This window comes from Cherax quadricarinatus, chromosome 59 (genome assembly GCF_038502225.1).
Source record: "Cherax quadricarinatus isolate ZL_2023a chromosome 59, ASM3850222v1, whole genome shotgun sequence".
NCBI classification, from domain to species: domain Eukaryota; kingdom Metazoa; phylum Arthropoda; class Malacostraca; order Decapoda; family Parastacidae; genus Cherax; species Cherax quadricarinatus.
Genome location: NC_091350.1, coordinates 17330285 through 17348747, shown reverse-complemented (window position 1 = coordinate 17348747; position 18463 = coordinate 17330285). Strand labels below are relative to the sequence as shown.

Below are 18463 nucleotides of genomic sequence, written 5' to 3'. Positions count from 1 at the left end.
CAGAGCCTGGCGCAAGAACTAACATGATGGTACTCACGTCAAGGAGGGCGTGGAGTTGTGTATCTTCCAGGACGGAGAGCAGGAAGTCACGGTCCTTGACAGGACATTCCTGCAGGCACTGGATGTCGTCCAGGGAGTCCAGCACCACGCTTACTGCTCCTGGGGGAAACATACACCCACTTATGATTTTGTATATGTATGATATACATTACCGACAAGATGAAGAATTAGACATGTGCAACATCTGGGTATCTTTATTGTAAACGTTTCGTCATCCAGTGGCTTTATCAATAAAAATTCAAGGCCGTAATTGGAAGACAGTAGAACTATATATAAAATCTGAGGTAATCAGTCCCTTAGCCTTGGAGTTAGTGAAGAGTATCGTAGTCTTCTGACTCTTCACGACTACGGTGCTCTTCACTAACTCCAAGGCTGCGGGACTGATTACCTCATCTTTTGTATACAGTTCTACTGTCTTCACATTATATCCTTGAATTTATATTGATAAAGCCACTGGATGGCGAAACATCGATAATAAAGACACCCAGATATTGTACACGTGTCTAATTCTTCTACTTATGATTCTAAACCTGAATCTCTAATCCACAACTTAACTCACTTCAGCATTATTAATAGTCTAAAGACTATCTCATTGTTATGAAGTTTTTAGCATTTATGAAATACCTAATAAAGCTCCGTGATTAGTTTGATCATTATTAAACTACCTGTGACTAATTTTTATTACAAGGCTAACATTAACATTTATAATCTTCGTGAAATACATCTAAGAACAATACAAAGTCATTTACCATTAGGCTAACTAATGATAAAAACTATTTTGTTTTATTACAGGGCTAATTAGCCTTTATGTTTATTCCAAGCCTAATTAGCCTTTATGTTTATTCCAAGGCTAATTAGCCTTTATGTTTATTCCAAGGCTAATAAAACAAAATGACGACACTGGAATTAAATTATAGTCGACAAAATTAAGGTACTGTTGATGGTTTTTAAAACCTCGCTGTTGTTTGAATAGAAATAAACTTTATCAAAGCATATTTTTGTAGTATTGTAAAATCGGATAATAAAGTTGAAAAAAATACGTAAAATTTGATAAAAGTTCCATGAAACTGCAAATATTTAAACATCGAGTCTCGTGACAAAAACATGTTCCCTTACAATAGTCATCATACGCCTGGCAGTGATACTCGGCAAATAAAATCAATGGATTTATGTTACAATATAATGTTATCGTTAAATTTATGAGAAGTGCTAAATCCGTGCGGGTCCATCAACACACAGAGTGTGGGGAAGAGGGAGAATCGATACACCATTTTCTTACGTAGGTTATATAGAGTTAATTAACTAAATTTAACCCATTAAAACATTTATTATCAGCAGGAAGAGCAATAATGCGTAAAGCAGATACTGTATAATGTGTTAAAATGGGTCCTCGTTTATTGAATTGAATGAAATATTGTGTAACATTCCCAGGGTCACACTGTCAGTCACTACCCACGTTCTTCAACCCAAGTGTCCCATGGTCACACTGTCAGTCACTACCCACGTTCTTCAACCCAAGTGTCCCATGGTCACACTGTCAGTCACTACCCACGTTCTTCAACCCAAGTGTCCCATGGTCACACTGTCAGTCACTACCCACGTTCTTCAACCCAAGTGTCCCATGGTCACACTGTCAGTCACTACCCACGTTCTTCAACCCAAGTGTCCCATGGTCACACTGTCAGTCACTACCCACGTTCTTCAACCCAAGTGTCCCATGGTCACACTGTCAGTCACTACCCACGTTCTTCAACCCAAGTGTCCCATGGTCACACTGTCAGTCACTATCCACGTTCTTCAACCCAAGTGTCCCATGGTCACACTGTCAGTCACTACCCACGTTCTTCAACCCAAGTGTCCCATGGTCACACTGTCAGTCACTACCCACGTTCTTCAACCCAAGTGTCCCATGGTCACACTGTCAGTCACTACCCACGTTCTTCAACCCAAGTGTCCCATGGTCACACTGTCAGTCACTACCCACGTTCTTCAACCCAAGTGTCCCATGGTCACACTGTCAGTCACTACCCACGTTCTTCAACCCAAGTGTCCCATGGTCACACTGTCAGTCACTACCCACGTTCTTCAACCCAAGTGTCCCATGGTCACACTGTCAGTCACTACCCACGTTCTTCAACCCAAGTGTCCCATGGTCACACTGTCAGTCACTATCCACGTTCTTCAACCCAAGTGTCCCATGGTCACACTGTCAGTCACTACCCACGTTCTTCAACCCAAGTGTCCCATGGTCACACTGTCAGTCACTACCCACGTTCTTCAACCCAAGTGTCCCATGGTCACACTGTCAGTCACTATCCACGTTCTTCAACCCAAGTGTCCCATGGTCACACTGTCAGTCACTACCCACGTTCTTCAACCCAAGTGTCCCATGGTCACACTGTCAGTCACTGCCCACGTTCTTCAACCCAAGTGTCCCATGGTCACACTGTCAGTCACTGCCCACGTTCTTCAACCCAAGTGTCCCATGGTCACACTGTCAGTCACTACCCACGCTCTTCAACCCAGGTGTCCCAGGGTCACACTGTCAGTCACTACCCACGTTCTTCAACCCAAGTGTCCCATGGTCACACTGTCAGTCACTATCCACGTTCTTCAACCCAAGTGTCCCAGGGTCACACTGTCAGTCACTACCCACGCTCTTCAACCCAAGTGTCCCAGGGTCACACTGTCAGTCACTACCCACGTTCTTCAACCCAAGTGTCCCAGGGTCACACTGTCAGTCACTACCCACGTTCTTCAACCCAAGTGTCCCAGGGTCACACTGTCAGTCACTACCCACGTTCAACCCAAGTGTCCCAGGGTCACACTGTCAGTCACTACCCACGTTCTTCAACCCAAGTGTCCCAGGGTCACGCTGTCAGTCACTACCCACATTCTTCAACCCAAGTGTCCCAGGGTCACACTGTCAGTCACTACCCGCGTTTTTCAACCCAAGTGTCCCAAGGTCACACTGTTAGTCACTACCCACGTTCTTCAACCCAAGTGTCCCATGGTCACACTGTTAGTCACTACCCACGTTCTTCAACCCAAGTGTCCCAAGGTCACACTGTTAGTCACTACCCACTCTCTTCAACCCAAGTGTCCCATGGTCACACTGTTAGTCACTACCCACTCTCTTCAACCCAAGTGTCCCAAGGTCACACTGTTAGTCACTACCCACGTTCTTCAACCCAAGTGTCCCAAGGTCACACTGTTAGTCACTACCCACGTTCTTCAACCCAAGTGTCCCAGGGTCACACTGTCAGTCACTACCCACGTTCTTCAACCCAAGTGTCCCAGGGTCACACTGTCAATCACTACCCACGCTCTTCAACCCAAGTGTCCCAGGGTCACACTGTCAGTCACTACCCACGCTCTTCAACCCAAGTGTCCCAGGGTCACACTGTCAGTCACTACCCACGCTCTTCAACCCAAGTGTCCCAGGGTCACACTGTTTTTCACTACCCACGTTCTTCAACCCAAGTGTCCCAAGGTCGCACTGTTAGTCACTACCCACGTTCTTCAACCCAAGTGTCCCAGGGTCACACTGTCAGTCACTACCCACGCTCTTCAACCCAAGTGTCCCAAGGTCACACTGTTAGTCACTACCCACGTTCTTCAACCCAAATGTCCCAGGGTCACACTGTTAGTCACTACCCACGTTCTTCAACCCAAATGTCCCAGGGTCACACTGTTAGTCACTACCCACGCTCTTCAACCCAAGTGTCCCAGGGTCACACTGTCAGTCACTACCCACGCTCTTCAACCCAAGTGTCCCAGGGTCACAATGTCAGTCACTACCCACGCTCTTCAACCCAAGTGTCCCAGGGTCACACTGTCAGTCACTACCCACGTTCTTCAACCCAAGTGTCCCAGGGTCACACTGTCAGTCACTACCCACGTTCTTCAACCCAAGTGTCCCAGGGTCACACTGTCAGTCACTACCCACGTTCTTCAACCCAAGTGTCCCAGGGTCACGCTGTCAGTCACTACCCACGTTCTTCAACCCAAGTGTCCCAGGGTCACACTGTCAGTCACTACCCACGTTCTTCAACCCAAGTGTCCCAGGGTCACACTGTCAGTCACTACCCACGTTCTTCAACCCAAGTGTCCCAGGGTCACACTGTCAGTCACTACCCACGTTCTTCAACCCAAGTGTCCCAGGGTCACGCTGTCAGTCACTACCCACGTTCTTCAACCCAAGTGTCCCAGGGTCACACTGTCAGTCACTACCCACGTTCTTCAACCCAAGTGTCCCAGGGTCACACTGTCACTACCCACGTTCTTCAACCCAAGTGTCTCAAGGTCACGCTGTCAGTCACTACCCACGTTCTTCAACCCAAGTGGAAAAAACTGCACACATAAACGTTAGTGCATTGTACTGGAAAAGTTTCGGTCCTGGGATCTTAGTCACAACGAACAAGTGACTAACGTTCCAGGAACGAAACCTTTCAACAACTGTCCTAGTGTTTGCATTTTGTTTTTCCAATCATCTGTGGTCACATACCATTTTTACCACTATAAAATAACTTAAGTTTGCTTAGAAGGATTATGGATGAGATTGGACCCAGGTATTACATGCCAGAGCAATAATGAGGCAATGGAGAAAAAACCCGTTAACTATTGGCACTTTTTCTCTCTCTCTTTTAATCAAGGGACTTCATTACAGGCGCTAGAACCTCTGAACTAGATGTCCTGTATTGTTGGACTTTTTTGTAGATTACATTAATACAAAGTCTGAGACAACGTTTGCACAAGCAATTAAATTTATTATAAATTTAATTATTATTTATTCGAATTATATTTCAGTTTCAAGTATTTATTTTACTAAATTTCAAGTTTTCACTTACGCGCTGATATTCATTAAACATACATACTGTTGTTTACATTTTTTGTAGTGACGTTATACTGACTAATACTGATTCTGGAAGGATTGGTGGTAATGATGCTAGTAATAATGGTAGTGGTGATGGTAGTGGTAGTAATAGTGGTATTGATGCAGTAACAGTGGTAGTGGTAATGATGTTAGTAACAGTGGTAGTGGTGATGTTAGTATTGGTGGTGATGTTTGTAACAGTGGTAGTGGTGGTGATGTTAGTAATAGTGGTAGTGGTGGTTTTGGTGACAGGAACAGTGGTAATGGTGATGATGTTAGTAATAGTGGTAGTGGGGATGTTAATAACAGTGGTAATGGTGATATTTGTAATAGTTGTAATGGTGATGTTAGTGACAGTGGTAGTGGTGGTGTTAGTGACAGTGGTAGTGGTGGTGTTAGTAACAGTGGTAGTGGTGTTATTAATACTGGTAGTGATGTTAGGAACAGTAGTATGTTAGTAATAGTGGTTATGATGTTAGTAACAGTGGTAATGGTGATGTCAATAACAACGGTAATGGTGATGTTAGTAACAGTGGTTGTGATGGTAGTAACTGTGGTATTGGTAGTGATGTTAGTAATGGTGGTGGTTGTGATGTTAGTAATTGTGTTATTGGTGGTGATGTTAGTAATAGTGGTAATGGCAGTGATGTTAGTAATGGAGGTAGTGGTTGTGATATTAGTAATAGCGGCAGTAATGTAAGTCATAGTGGTGGTGGTTGTGAAGTTAGTAATGGTGGTAGTGGTATGTTAGTAATAGTGGTGATGTTAGTAACTGTGGTAGTGGTGATATTAGTAACAGTGGTGGTTGTGACGTTAGTAATGGTGGTAGTGGTGATGTTAATAATGGTAGTAGTGGTATATTAGTAATAGTGATGTTAATAATAGTAGTGATGTTGGTAATAGTGGTGATGTTAGTAATGGTGGTTGTGACAATAGTGGTAGTGATGTTTATACTGGTGGTAGTGGTTGTGATGTTTGTCATAGCAGTAGTAGTGGTGATGGTGATGTTAGTAATAGTGGTTGTGATGTTAGTAATGGTAGTGGTTGTGATGTTAGTAATAGTGGTAGTAGCGATGTTTGTACTGGTGGTGGTGGTGAGAAGTGGGGTATGGTAGTGTTGGAGGTGATACTGACCGGTGCTGCAGACATCATCGTCAGCAGGTAGTTCAGGGTAGGGGTCGAGGGTGGGGTCACTGTAGAAGCTGGTCCAGCGGGGCGACGACACCGCAGCCAGCACCGCACCCTTCAGCTTGCGGCGAGCGTTCATCTTGCGCATCTCCTCCACCGTAGAATGCAAGTGTGACCTCGAGGCATACTTGTCACGGTCCTGCCGGCAAGACACACACGGTCAATACTAGTGAAGGCAGCCACGGTGAGAATAATAATCTTAGTTCATACTCAAAGTAACGGCAAACTGTAAAGAGAGAGAGAGAGAGAGAGAGAGAGAGAGAGAGAGAGAGAGAGAGAGAGAGAGAGAGAGAGAGAGAGAGAGAGAGAGAGAGATCGCATTTATACAATGCAGGAAGCATAAGGAAAGACATGAGTGCAGATATCAGTTGTGCAAAAATTTCCAAATGACAATATCCATAAAAGACAAGAACGGCAACTTAGGAAAATGATGACTTAGGTAATGAAGGAAAACCTCCGCACACAAAGAATCATCACTGCACAGTTGTAACATCAAACAGGATTGATCTTATTAAATGTAATAATGCTTCAGACTCTTTATTCGGACTTCTGAAATTCAGTCTTAGGTTTGTCAGGTGTACGCTACAAATGTTGCAGGTTTTGGAAAACACATTTGGCATGATGTTTCCTCCCAGACCCTTCTCTTTATCTAGCTCAATTCATCACAATTACTGAGGTTAAACTCTAGCAGCCAGTCCAGGTTGTACGATAATTTACTCACTTTTTCTTTTCATATTCTCATTATCATTTAAACATTATCTGTGAACATTAATATATGCGAATGTATTCTTCTTCATTATTCCATTGATAAATCTTTCCATCTTTCCTAGACGTCTGGACCAGTTTGTTACCGGGGCCTCTTTCTCTCTTTTCCTTTGAAATTACAACAGTTGACAAGCAAATATACTCAGCACTTCTCAGTGCTGCTCAAGCATTACAATCGTGCTGCACAAAGGAATCTTGTTTTTTAAAAGTATCTTCCACACTCAGCTAAAGTTACTATACATAAAAATGTTCCTTGCAAATAACAATTTTTATTACTTGCTATAGTTTTATTTATATGTTTAAATGAATTAATTAAATAAGTTTGATTTAAAAAAGGTTAATACAAAGATAAATTCCTAATCTGAAAAACAATTTTGGTTGTTTCACTGAATCAGACAATGTGAATTTAATAAGAAAATTGCGTGTTTAGGCATTTATACTTTAACCACCGAATTCCACTCATGTTCTTAAAAATTGTTTCATTTTATATTAACAAAGGAATCCCTGAGCTAAGAGGTATGTCCCATGAGGAGAGGCACAGTGAAATACATTTTTTCCGTTAGGTTCAGAATGATTTTGGCAAAATTATTGCATACACAAATTTTAGCTTCTCCTATATGGCAAGATGAGCGTTGCTATTTAAGCCAAGATCGCAAGTTCTGCCTATTAGGCACGATATATATATCTATATATATATATATATATATATATATATAGATATATATATATATATATATGCGCAAAACAACCACTGTGAAAGAATATAGAAATTCCAAGCGCTGTCGTGACTACTCACATTATCAAGGAACAATGAAAGTAATGCATCAAAGGAAGGCATATTAAGGGTCTAGCCCACACCTCACTATCACATCCCACAACAAAGCAACATTATATATATATATATATATATATATATATATATATATATATATATATATATATATATATATATATATATATATATATATATATTATATATATATATAGTTTTTTTAACAAGTCGGCCGTCTCCCACCCAGGCAGGGTGACCCAAAAAAGAAAATACTTTCATCATTCAACACTTTCACCTCACACATAATCACTGTTTTTGCTGAGGCGCTCAGAACACAACAGTTTAGAAGCACATACGTATAAAGGCACACAACATATCCCTCCAAACTGCTAATATCCCGAACCCCTCTTTTAGAGTGCAGACACTGTACTTCCCATTTCCAGGACTCAAGTTTGGCTATATAAAAATAACCGGTTTCCATGAATCCCTTCACTAAATAATACCCTGCTCACACTCCAACAGATCGTCAGGTCCCAAATACCATTCGTCTCCATTCACTCCTATCGAACACGCTCATGCACGCATGCTGGAAGTCCAAGCCCCTCGCCCACAACACCTCCCTTACCCCTTCCTTCCAACCTTTTGGAGGACGACCCCTACCCCGCCTTCCTTCCCCTACAGATTTATACGCTCTCCATGTCATTCTACTTTGATCCATTCTCTCTAAATGACCAAACCACCTCAACAACCCCCTCTTCAGCCCTCTAATACTTTTATTAACTCCACACCTTCCCCTAATTTCCACACTCCGAATTTTCTGCATAATATTTACACCACACATTGCCCTTAGATAGGACATCTCCACTGCCTCCAACCGCCTCTTCGCTGCTGCATTCACAACCCAAGCTTCACACCCATATAAGAGTGTTGGTACTACTATACTTTCACACATTCCCTTCTTTGCCTCCAAAGATAACGTTATTTGTCTCCACATATACCTCAATGCACCACTCACCTTTTTTCCCTCATCAATTCTATGATTAACCTCATCCTTCATAAATCCATCCGCCGACACGTCAACTCCCAAGTATCTGAAAACATTCACTTCTTCCATACTCCTCCTCCCCAATTTGATATCCAATTTTTTTTATCTAAATCATTTGATACCCTCATCACCTTACTCTTTTCTATGTTCACTTTCAACTTTCTACCTTTACACACATTCCCAAACTCATCCACTAACCTTTGCAATTTTTCTCTAGAATCTCCCATAAGCACAGTATCAACAAAAAGCAACTGTGTCAATTCCAATTTTGTATTTAATTCCCCATAATTTAATCCCATCCCTCTCCCGAACACCCTAGCATTTACTTCTTTTACAACCCCATCTATAAATATATTACACAACCATGGTGACATTACACATCCCTGTCTAAGACCGACTTTTACTGGGAAGTAGTCTCCCTCTCTTCTACACACCCTAACCTGAGCCTCACTATCCTCATAAAAACTTTTTACAGCATTTAGTAACTTACCACCTATTCCATATACTTGCAACATCTGCCACATTGCTCCCCTATCCACTCTATCATATGCCTTTTCTAAATCCATAAATGCAATAAAAACTTCCCTACCTTTATCTAAATATTGTTCACATATATGCTTCAATGTAAACACTTTATCTACACATCCCCTACCCACTCTAAAACCTCCTACATTCTGTCTTACCTCTAATTCTTTCAATTATAACCCTACCGTACACTTTTCCTGATATACTCGGTAAACTTATTCCTCTATAATTTTTACAATATCTTATGTCCCCGTTCCCTTTATATAAAGGGACTATACATGCTCTCTGCCAATCCCTAGGTACCTTCCCCTCTTTCATACATTAAACAAAAATACCAACCACTCCAACACTATATAACCCCCTGCTTTTTAACATTTCTGTCATGATCCCGTCAGTTCCAGCTGCTTTACCCCCTTTCATTCTACGTAATGCCTTACGCACCTCCCCCACACTCAAATCCTGTTCTTCTTCACTCCTAAAAGATGGTATACCTCCCTGTCCAGTGCATGAAATTACCGCCTCCCTTTCTTCGTCGACATTTAAAAGTTCCTCAAAATATTCTCTCCATCTACCCAAAACCTCCATCTCCCCATCTACTAACTCCCCTACTCTGTTTTTAACTGACAAATCCATTCGTTCTCTAGGTTTTCTTAACTTGTTTATCTCACTCCAAAAATTTTTCTTATTTTCATTAAAATTTCTTGACAGTGCCTCTCCCACTCTATCATCTGCTCTCCTTTCGCACTCTCTCACCACTCTATTCACCTTTCTTTTACTCTCCATATACTCTACTCTTCTTATAACACTTCTGCTTTGTAAAAACCTCTCATAAACTAACTTTTTAGCTTTTATCACACCCTTTACTTCATTCCACCAATTACTCCTCTTTCCTCCTGCACCCACTCTCCTATAACCACAAACTTCTGCTCCACATTCTAATGCTGCATTTTTAAAACTATTCCAACCCTCTTCAACCCCCCCCCCCACTACTCATACTTGCACCAGCCCACCTTTCTGCCAATAGTTGCACCTATAAAGCTGGACTGGGGACCCTCATCCTCAGAGAAGAGAATAAATGTACTTCAGGGAACACTCAGGTTCTCCTCGGAGCTGTTTGAATATTTTCGCTTTCTACCACCCCCTATATTCTATGTGAACTTTATTTGTAGACAGAATACACTGACAAAAAAAAATCATGTATACATTGGTACAATATATCAAAGATTATGGATCTTCAGTTCCTTCGAAGCCAGATGCGAGCCAAGTATGCAGCAAGCATACTTGGCTCTGGATGGCCACACTGAAGCGCTGGAACATGAATGTGCCTGCCCTCGGTTCCCTGGTGGTGTCGATAAGTCTGGAACCCAGTTCTTTAAAGAAACATATGGCGTTTTTTCCCCATGATCCCCAGGTCTCTGATCCCACTGAGACAAATTGATACTCTTGGCCTATGTCTCTGTACTTGCCGATCTTGTACTCCTTGTGATCAGTCGCTCCTACCTGTCGCCCAACACTGACAGATGCATAGTACCATGCTAAAAGCATGTATGTCGTGCCGAATAGGTAAAACTTGCTATAATTGCTTAAACAGTAATGCTCTTCTTGCTGAATAAGGCAAGCAAAAATTTGTGTATGCAATAATATCGCAAAAGTCATTCTGAACCTAACGAAAAAAATATACTTTATTGTGTCTGTTTATTAAAGTATTGTAAACTTACCTAAAATATATTTAGCTGGATTAGACTAAATTAAATTGCGCTTCTTATAATAAGGTTAGGTAAGTTTACTAAGATTCCTTTGGTGCAAAATTATTAATTTTTACAGTAACATAAATGAAAAAATATATCTTTAAACGTATAAGAGAAAATTTTAGAAAGGACTTAATTTTCAACGAGTTCTTGCTAATTGACCAATTTTACCTATTCGGCACGACATATACGCAACACACAAGAACAGGGACGAAATTAACAATAAAAGCAAGGAAGATAAACAGTCAACACAAACATATACTATCATACCAAGTTAAAATAACCAGCAGCAATTAAAAACATCATTAAATTATTAATGTCAAAAGTCTGTAGTTCATGTCTGTATCACGAGTGATGGTTCACTGATACCTAAATGTGTGCATCATAGCCTCCAATCTCGGCTTCAAATCACAAGACATTAAAAATCGATCAACACTCCAGATTCCCGATAATTTCCTTGGTTCCCTTTTTTCCAATTTGACTCCCATGTATCGGCTACACACCGGTCATTACGTTGTACTTCTGCTTCCTCACATTCAAAGCATCACTTTTGGCTATGTCCGATCATGTTATTTTAATTATCTTCCCCACATCACTTACTCTCACTTTTGTTTCAAGCTTAAAGCTCTGATTCACTTGCCAACAATGCTTTCAGCTCATGTTTAAATAATTTTTGCTTATAGCTGAATTTGAAACTGAACTTAATTTTGCTTCAACATGTACAGTTTCTGTGAAACATAATCCCACGGCGAACGATTTCACCAAGACAGCCATCATGGATATGAGGTAAGAACGTGACGATCAGTTTAATTATATACTACTACCGGACACTGCTGCTGGAGAACATGTAAATGTTTGTATGACTTGATGGAAATTTGGTATTTTTCTAAGAAAGATAAATTTTTGTCACTGTATGCACCACACTTAATATCAATGTATAATATAATATCTGTTATTGTTAGGTAACATATCATGTGGTTATTCAACCTTCAACAGACTAAACATTGATCATAAGATCTCAAAAAACCTTACGTGATAGAGACTAAACAACTCAGATTAGTGCTTAGCGCATTAAAGTTAGCTTAAACAACAAATTTGGTTCCTGAACTAGATAAAAATTAAATTTTGTTAGTGTTGTCTTTAACCTGGCGCCATCGAACATATGAACCTACTCATGCTAAAATATTTATCTAAGAAGCATGGTGATGAGTTTCATTACATTAGCACAGAGTCTTCATGATTAAATAGAACCTGTCCTCTTCAAACTCGGAATACCATCTTGGGTTTTAGGTTGAAGTATTACGTCAGTCCTCTTTTCATCTATTATGACGTGGATATTTCGCTGCTTCTTCGCTGCTCTAAGGCAATGCTCCAGGATACTACATCCTCTTACGTTTGTTCCTTACAACCTTCCTATAATACTTGACATGTCTAACATTTATATGACCAACAACAAAGACCACAAAGCTCTCCTAAACTTTTAAAAAGTACTGTATATATTCCAGTTTTGAGCGTCTCCCACCAATCTTTTGTGAAAGATTTGCATGTAACCTTCCAACTAAAAGTTTTCATTTATCTTGGAATCAGGAGTCAATGGTTAAATATCGTCAAAACAAGCATAAATCATATCCTACAACTGTTTCTCAGGTAAACTCTTCTTCTTTATTGTAAATCACTACAGCCTCTGGTTTGTGAAATGACACAAGCTACTGTACTGTTGTTTATCCTCGTTACTTTCTTCTCTTTGTCACTTTGCTGTGACTAATATTTATTTCAAATTATATATTACTTAAATTGATGTGTGTAGCAGTGTTGAGTGTAATAGTGATGTGTGTAGTAGTGATGTGTCTAGTAATGTGTTTAGTAGTGATGTATCTAGTGGTGCTCTATCTAGTAGTGATGTATCTAGTAATGTGTCTAGTAATGTGTTTAGTAGTGATGTATCTAGTAGTGCTCTATCTAGTAGTGATGTATCTAGTAATGTGTATAGTAGTAATGTGTGTAGTAATGATGTGTCTGGTAGTGATGTGTCTAGTGTGTTTAGTAATGTGTGTAGTAGTGATGTGTCTAGTACTGATGTGTCTAGTAATGTGTGTAGTAGTGATGTGTGTAATAGATATGTGTATAGTAGTGATGTGTCAAGTAGTAAAGTGTGTAGTAGTGATCTGTCTAGTAAAGTGCCTAGTTTTGATGTGTCTTATAGTAATGTGTCAAGTAATGTGTCTAGTAGTAATGTGTGTAGTAGTGATGTGGCTAGTGTGTGTAGTAGTGATGTGGCTAGTGTGTTTAGTAGTGATGTGGCTAGTGTGTTTAGTAGTAATGTGTGAAGTAATGTGTCTAGTAATGTGTGTAGTGATGTGTCTAGTAGTAATGTGTGTAGTGATGTGTCTAGTAGTAATGTGTGTAGTGATGTGTCTAGTAGTAATGTGTGTAGTGATGTGTCTAGTAGTAATGTGTGTAGTAGTGATGTGTCTAGTAGTAATGTGTGTAGTAGTGATGTGTCTAGTAAAGTGCCTAGTTTTGATGTGTCTTATAGTAATGTGTCAAGTAGTAATGTGTCTAGTAGTAATGTGTGTAGTAGTGATGTGGCTAGTGTGTTTAGTAGTGATGTGGCTAGTGTGTTTAGTAGTAATGTGTGAAGTAATGTGTCTAGTAATGTGTGTAGTAGTGATGTGTCTAGTAGTAATGTGTGTAGTGATGTGTCTAGTAGTAATGTGTGTAGTAGTGATGTGTCTAGTAGTAATGTGTGTAGTAATGTGTCTAGTAGTAATGTGTGTAGTGATGTGTCTAGTAGTAATGTGTGTGATGTGTCTAGTAGTAATGTGTGTAGTAGTGATGTGTCTAGCAGTGATGTGTCTAGTAGAAATGTGTGTAGTAGTGATGTATCTAGTACTGATGTGTCTAGTAGAGATGTGTCTAATGGTGATGTGTTTAGTAGATGTGTCTAGTAGAGATGTGTCTAATGGTGATGTGTTCAGTAGATGTGTCTAGTAGAGATGTGTCTAGTAATGTGCCTAGTAGTGATGTGTGTAGAAATTAGATATTTCCATGTTCTCCTTTTGTCTGCCAGCTAGTTTTGAACTGTAAAGTAAAAGGACACAAGTGCAACTAATGTGACATTTATTGTGGCAACGTTTCGCTCTCCAGGAGCTTTATCAAGCCATGGCTTGATAAAGCTCCTGATTCATCTTAGTATTCGACTGATGAAGCTTCTAGCGCAGGCGAAACCTTGCGTCAATGAAGATTGTTAGTGTTGCACATGAGTCGTACTTATCAGGTCCATAAATACCGGTAAATGTCTTGATGTTTCGATCGCAAATGTGAGTGTACTTGTATTTACTCACCTATATGTGGTTGCATGGGTCGATTCGCGGCTCCTGGCCCCGCCTCTTCGCTGGTGTATATATGTACTCACCTATATATGGTTACAAGGGTTGATTTACAGCTCCTGGACCCTGCCGATTTGTACTGCCTTCTGTTTGAAATGTAGTTACTTACTCAAACATGACAAAGTATAAAAGAGAACGTCTAAGAACCAGCTCTTGTTAACTCTCCACACACGCCACGTCGGAAGTTTGTGTTATTGAAAACTGACGACTTATCAGTAGTATTTAAAGGCATACATTTAAATAAAGACTATTTCCTGTGACGATAAGTTGGAAGTCTTGAAGTATATATATATATATATGCAGAACCACTGTGAAAAAATAGCGAAATTCCAAGTGCTTTCGTGACTTCTCACATTATCAAGGAAGTATAAAAATAAAAGGTTAACATGAAGGGATATATGAACGAGACTACACCTCGCAGGCTGCCACAGTGGCAGTCTGCGAGGGTGTCTAAAAAATCTGATCCACAATGGTCTAACTCTTTTTGTGGACATATTAATGTTCATTAGCTACTGACCCACATAGTGGAATATTTGACAATATCGTCATCGCTCTAACAAATTTCATTACAATGATGGGAACTCATCTTGTGTGATGGAAATATAATAAAATTCATCCTGCTTGATAAATATGGTAGAAAAGCCATTTTTTTTTTTTTTGCTGTAACTTTATACTATCCCTATTGGTTAACGCTCTCGCTTCACACGGTGACGGCCTGGGTTCGATTCCCAGCCAGAGTAGAAACATTGGACGTGTTTCTTTCCACCTGTTGTCTATGTTCCCCATCAGTAAAATGGGTACCTGGGTGTTAGTCGACTGGTGTGGGTCGCATCCTGGGACACTGACCTAAGGAGGCCTGGTCACAGACCGGGCCGCGGGGGCGTTGACCCCCGGAACTCTCTCCAGATAAACTCTCCAGATAAACTGGAACAATACAAAAATAACTTGCATATAGGAGAGAGAAGCTGATGACTTGGACCATTTACAAGCCACACTGTCACGTGGACCATTTACAAGCCACACTGTCACGTGGACCATTTACAAGCCACACTGTCACGTGGACCATTTACAAGTCACTGTGACTCGTGCAGGTTATTTGTGTATATACCGACACAAAACAGGTTAGGGCATTTCATTATGATGATGTTTTGTCTACCAGGAATTTTATACACATTCACAAAGAACAAAACACGGGAACTTATAAGGGTTGTAGAGAAGTCCCGAGGTAAAAGAATGAGGTTATGAAATGCGATAATGTTTGTCTTATCTGCATATATTCAACCAACCGGGTAACAATCACCAACTCTGAGTCAACTTCATCAAAGCACACTTTCAACTTACAATTAATACAAGGTATTTTTGACAAAAAAATCTTAAGACTTCACCACCTATTAATGTTTAGTGGCCAAACTAACATCTGATCACTCAAAGTCTACTTTTATGTAAATGAAAAATCTGAGCCAAAACGTTTAGACATCATGAAACGTTTCCAATAATCAATAAAATGTCCTAGTGTTTACATGTTGTCTTTTTTTATTTTTTTTTAATTTTCTGTCCTTTTCCCAAACCCATCTCACTGCTGCTCTCTGCCACACACAGCACCTGGCAACACCCCTCACGCACCTGCTCTGTTGCTATTAGTATATGCAATAATAAATGATATTAATATTTGGAAATATGTAGCCAAGACAAATTACTTGAATATGTCAAGTCCACTTAAATTATTTTGTCAAATTGTATTTTGATAATTATTAAATATACAGTCCAGTTAATACTCAGTTCTACTGGCAAATTTTTTATAATAAAGATACAGGAACCAAATTTTCCTGATCGAGGGTCTCGGCGCTATTTGGGGATCTTGAGACAGTGGGCACTAAAGGAGGAACATTGTTTGCGACCCCAAATGTTCCTAAGGTTCCACCAAGTCTCCAGAATACATCACAACATCAGTAAGTTTTATTTTTTTTAATTGTATCCAAAGTTCTTCCCCGAGTGTGGGTGGAAGGTTAATTCTAGTTTCTCCTGAAAATCCCCCGAACTATGTTTCTAGTTTAGAAAAATATTATTTTCGAAAGCAAGGTGATTCGAAAAAAGAAGAAACACGTCCAACAGCACGTCAAGTCCTGAAAATCATTTGTCTCCACTATCTAACACGCTCACACACGCTCGCTGGAAGTTCAAGCCCCTCGCACACAAAACTTCCTATACCCCCTCCCTCCAACCTATACTAGGCCAACCCCTACCCTACCTTACTTCCATTACAGACTTATACATTTCCCAAGTCATTCTATTTCACTCCATCCTCTCTAAACGTCCGAACCACCTCAACCCCTCCTCAGCCCTGTGGATATATGTTAACCCCACACCTACTCCTAATTTCCAAACAACGGACTCTTTGCATAATATTCACACAGCACATTGCCCTCAGACATAACATCTCCACTGCCTCCAGCCTTCTCCTTGTTGCAACATTCACCACCCATGCTTCACACTCATACAAGAGCGTTGGTATAACCATATTCTCATACATTCCCCTCTTTGTATCCATGGATAACGTTGTGTGTCTCCACAGACTCCTCAGTGCACCACTCGCCTTTTTCAACTCATTAATTCTATGATTCACCTCGTCTTTCATAGATCCAACAAAAATCTACTTGTATTATTATACTATTATTACTAAATTTCCAAGAAAGTAAGAAACTCTGAGATCTGAAGAAAACTTTGAGAAAGTATTTCACAATTAAAAAACATAAGAACATCAAAAGTAAACTTAATAAAACAACACACGTAAAAGTTAAAATAACCAGCATCAGTTAAAGCTACTACTAAAGTGACAAAGTCTAAAAGTTAATCTGAAAGTTCCCGAGATCCATACAAGCAACCCAGTAATTATAAAAACCATGACAGCCTAAGTACCTAGTTGGCAAATGATTAATCTGTGTTCCATACCTAGCTGCATGCTACAAGCAACAATGGAGAGGGGGGGGGGGTGTTAAGAGCACCTCTTAACAGGTGGCTGTGCCTCGAATGTGTGTCCGATCCTCAATAGACAGTCTTCTCAAACGAGGGGCCAAGCACCTCGTACAACTTGTTTCCCATCTGCTGGGCCCACCAGGCTAGCCACTTCTTGAGGACATGTCTATGTATTTGGGTAATGATTTAACCGAGACAGACATCAACCATAGTCAGCTCGTTACAGCTGCCTTCGCCTCCGCATCTGCCTGCTCATTTCCCGGGACACCAACAATGTCTGGGCGATAAGTGAACTCCATATCCTCGTGCCGTGCGTGGTGACAGGCTAACCACACCTGGGTCTTTTAAACCACAGGATGACAGAAACATTTACAGAAAGCGTAAAAATGTACTCTTCTCTTGACGTGGCACTGAGCAGGGCTTTTCTAGTGTCTAGTCTATTACAAAAGTAAGAAAAGTGAATGAGAAACAATAAATAGAAGCAACACAGCTGGAGAATAATAAACAAACCTTAAGGGAAGGCTGAAAGACACTGAAGTTGATGAATGGTAAGCAAATTTTTTCCTCTGCTATACCTTTGATGGATTTCCAGAGTTTTTTCTACTCCACTGGAGAAGCCTGGCCCTGGGCCAGGCTTCTCCAGTGCATCCCTGGTCAACCAATCTGTTGCTGCTAGTGGCGCAATGATCAATAAGTCCTTCACAGCATGGTTGATCAGGCAGGCAGAGAAATTTAAAGATAATCTTTAGAGACGGTGGTGATGAGTGTTTAAAGACTGATTATAAAAAGAGAATATTCAAGGACAAGCTAGGAAGATTCTCTTTAAGAATGTGAGGACGGAAAGAAACCTTAAACATATTAAAGAGAAAATAGAAGGTAAGAAAACGACTCAACATGTGCAATAAACTGGCCAAAATTAAAGCGAAAAAGGTAACAGCAGAGAGCAAGACGAAGAGTCTGGATTGAAAGGCCATAAAAATCCCTGGGTGATGGATCAGGTGTGGATAAGCTTGGCGGGAGGCACGATGGACCCAACATTTTTCTGGATGCCTCTTTCCTCCGAGGTGATAACGAGAGATATCTCACGGTTATGTCTGAAAACTTGTGTTAGCTCTTCGCAAC

The 18463-nt window shown here is 40.5% G+C and overlaps 1 protein-coding gene across 1 annotated transcript in view; it reads right to left on the bottom strand.

Annotated features, from left to right (window-relative positions):
- LOC128698807 (peripheral plasma membrane protein CASK-like) overlaps window positions 1–18463 on the bottom strand; it is a 380387-nt gene that overhangs the window by 40368 nt on the left and 321556 nt on the right. Inside the window, exons 9-10 of the mRNA XM_070097823.1 lie at window positions 6071–6263; window positions 38–159 (exon numbers count right to left, since the gene is read on the bottom strand). Of these exons, the coding sequence (XP_069953924.1) occupies window positions 38–159; window positions 6071–6263 (315 nt within the window). The remainder of the gene's footprint in view (window positions 1–37; window positions 160–6070; window positions 6264–18463) is intronic.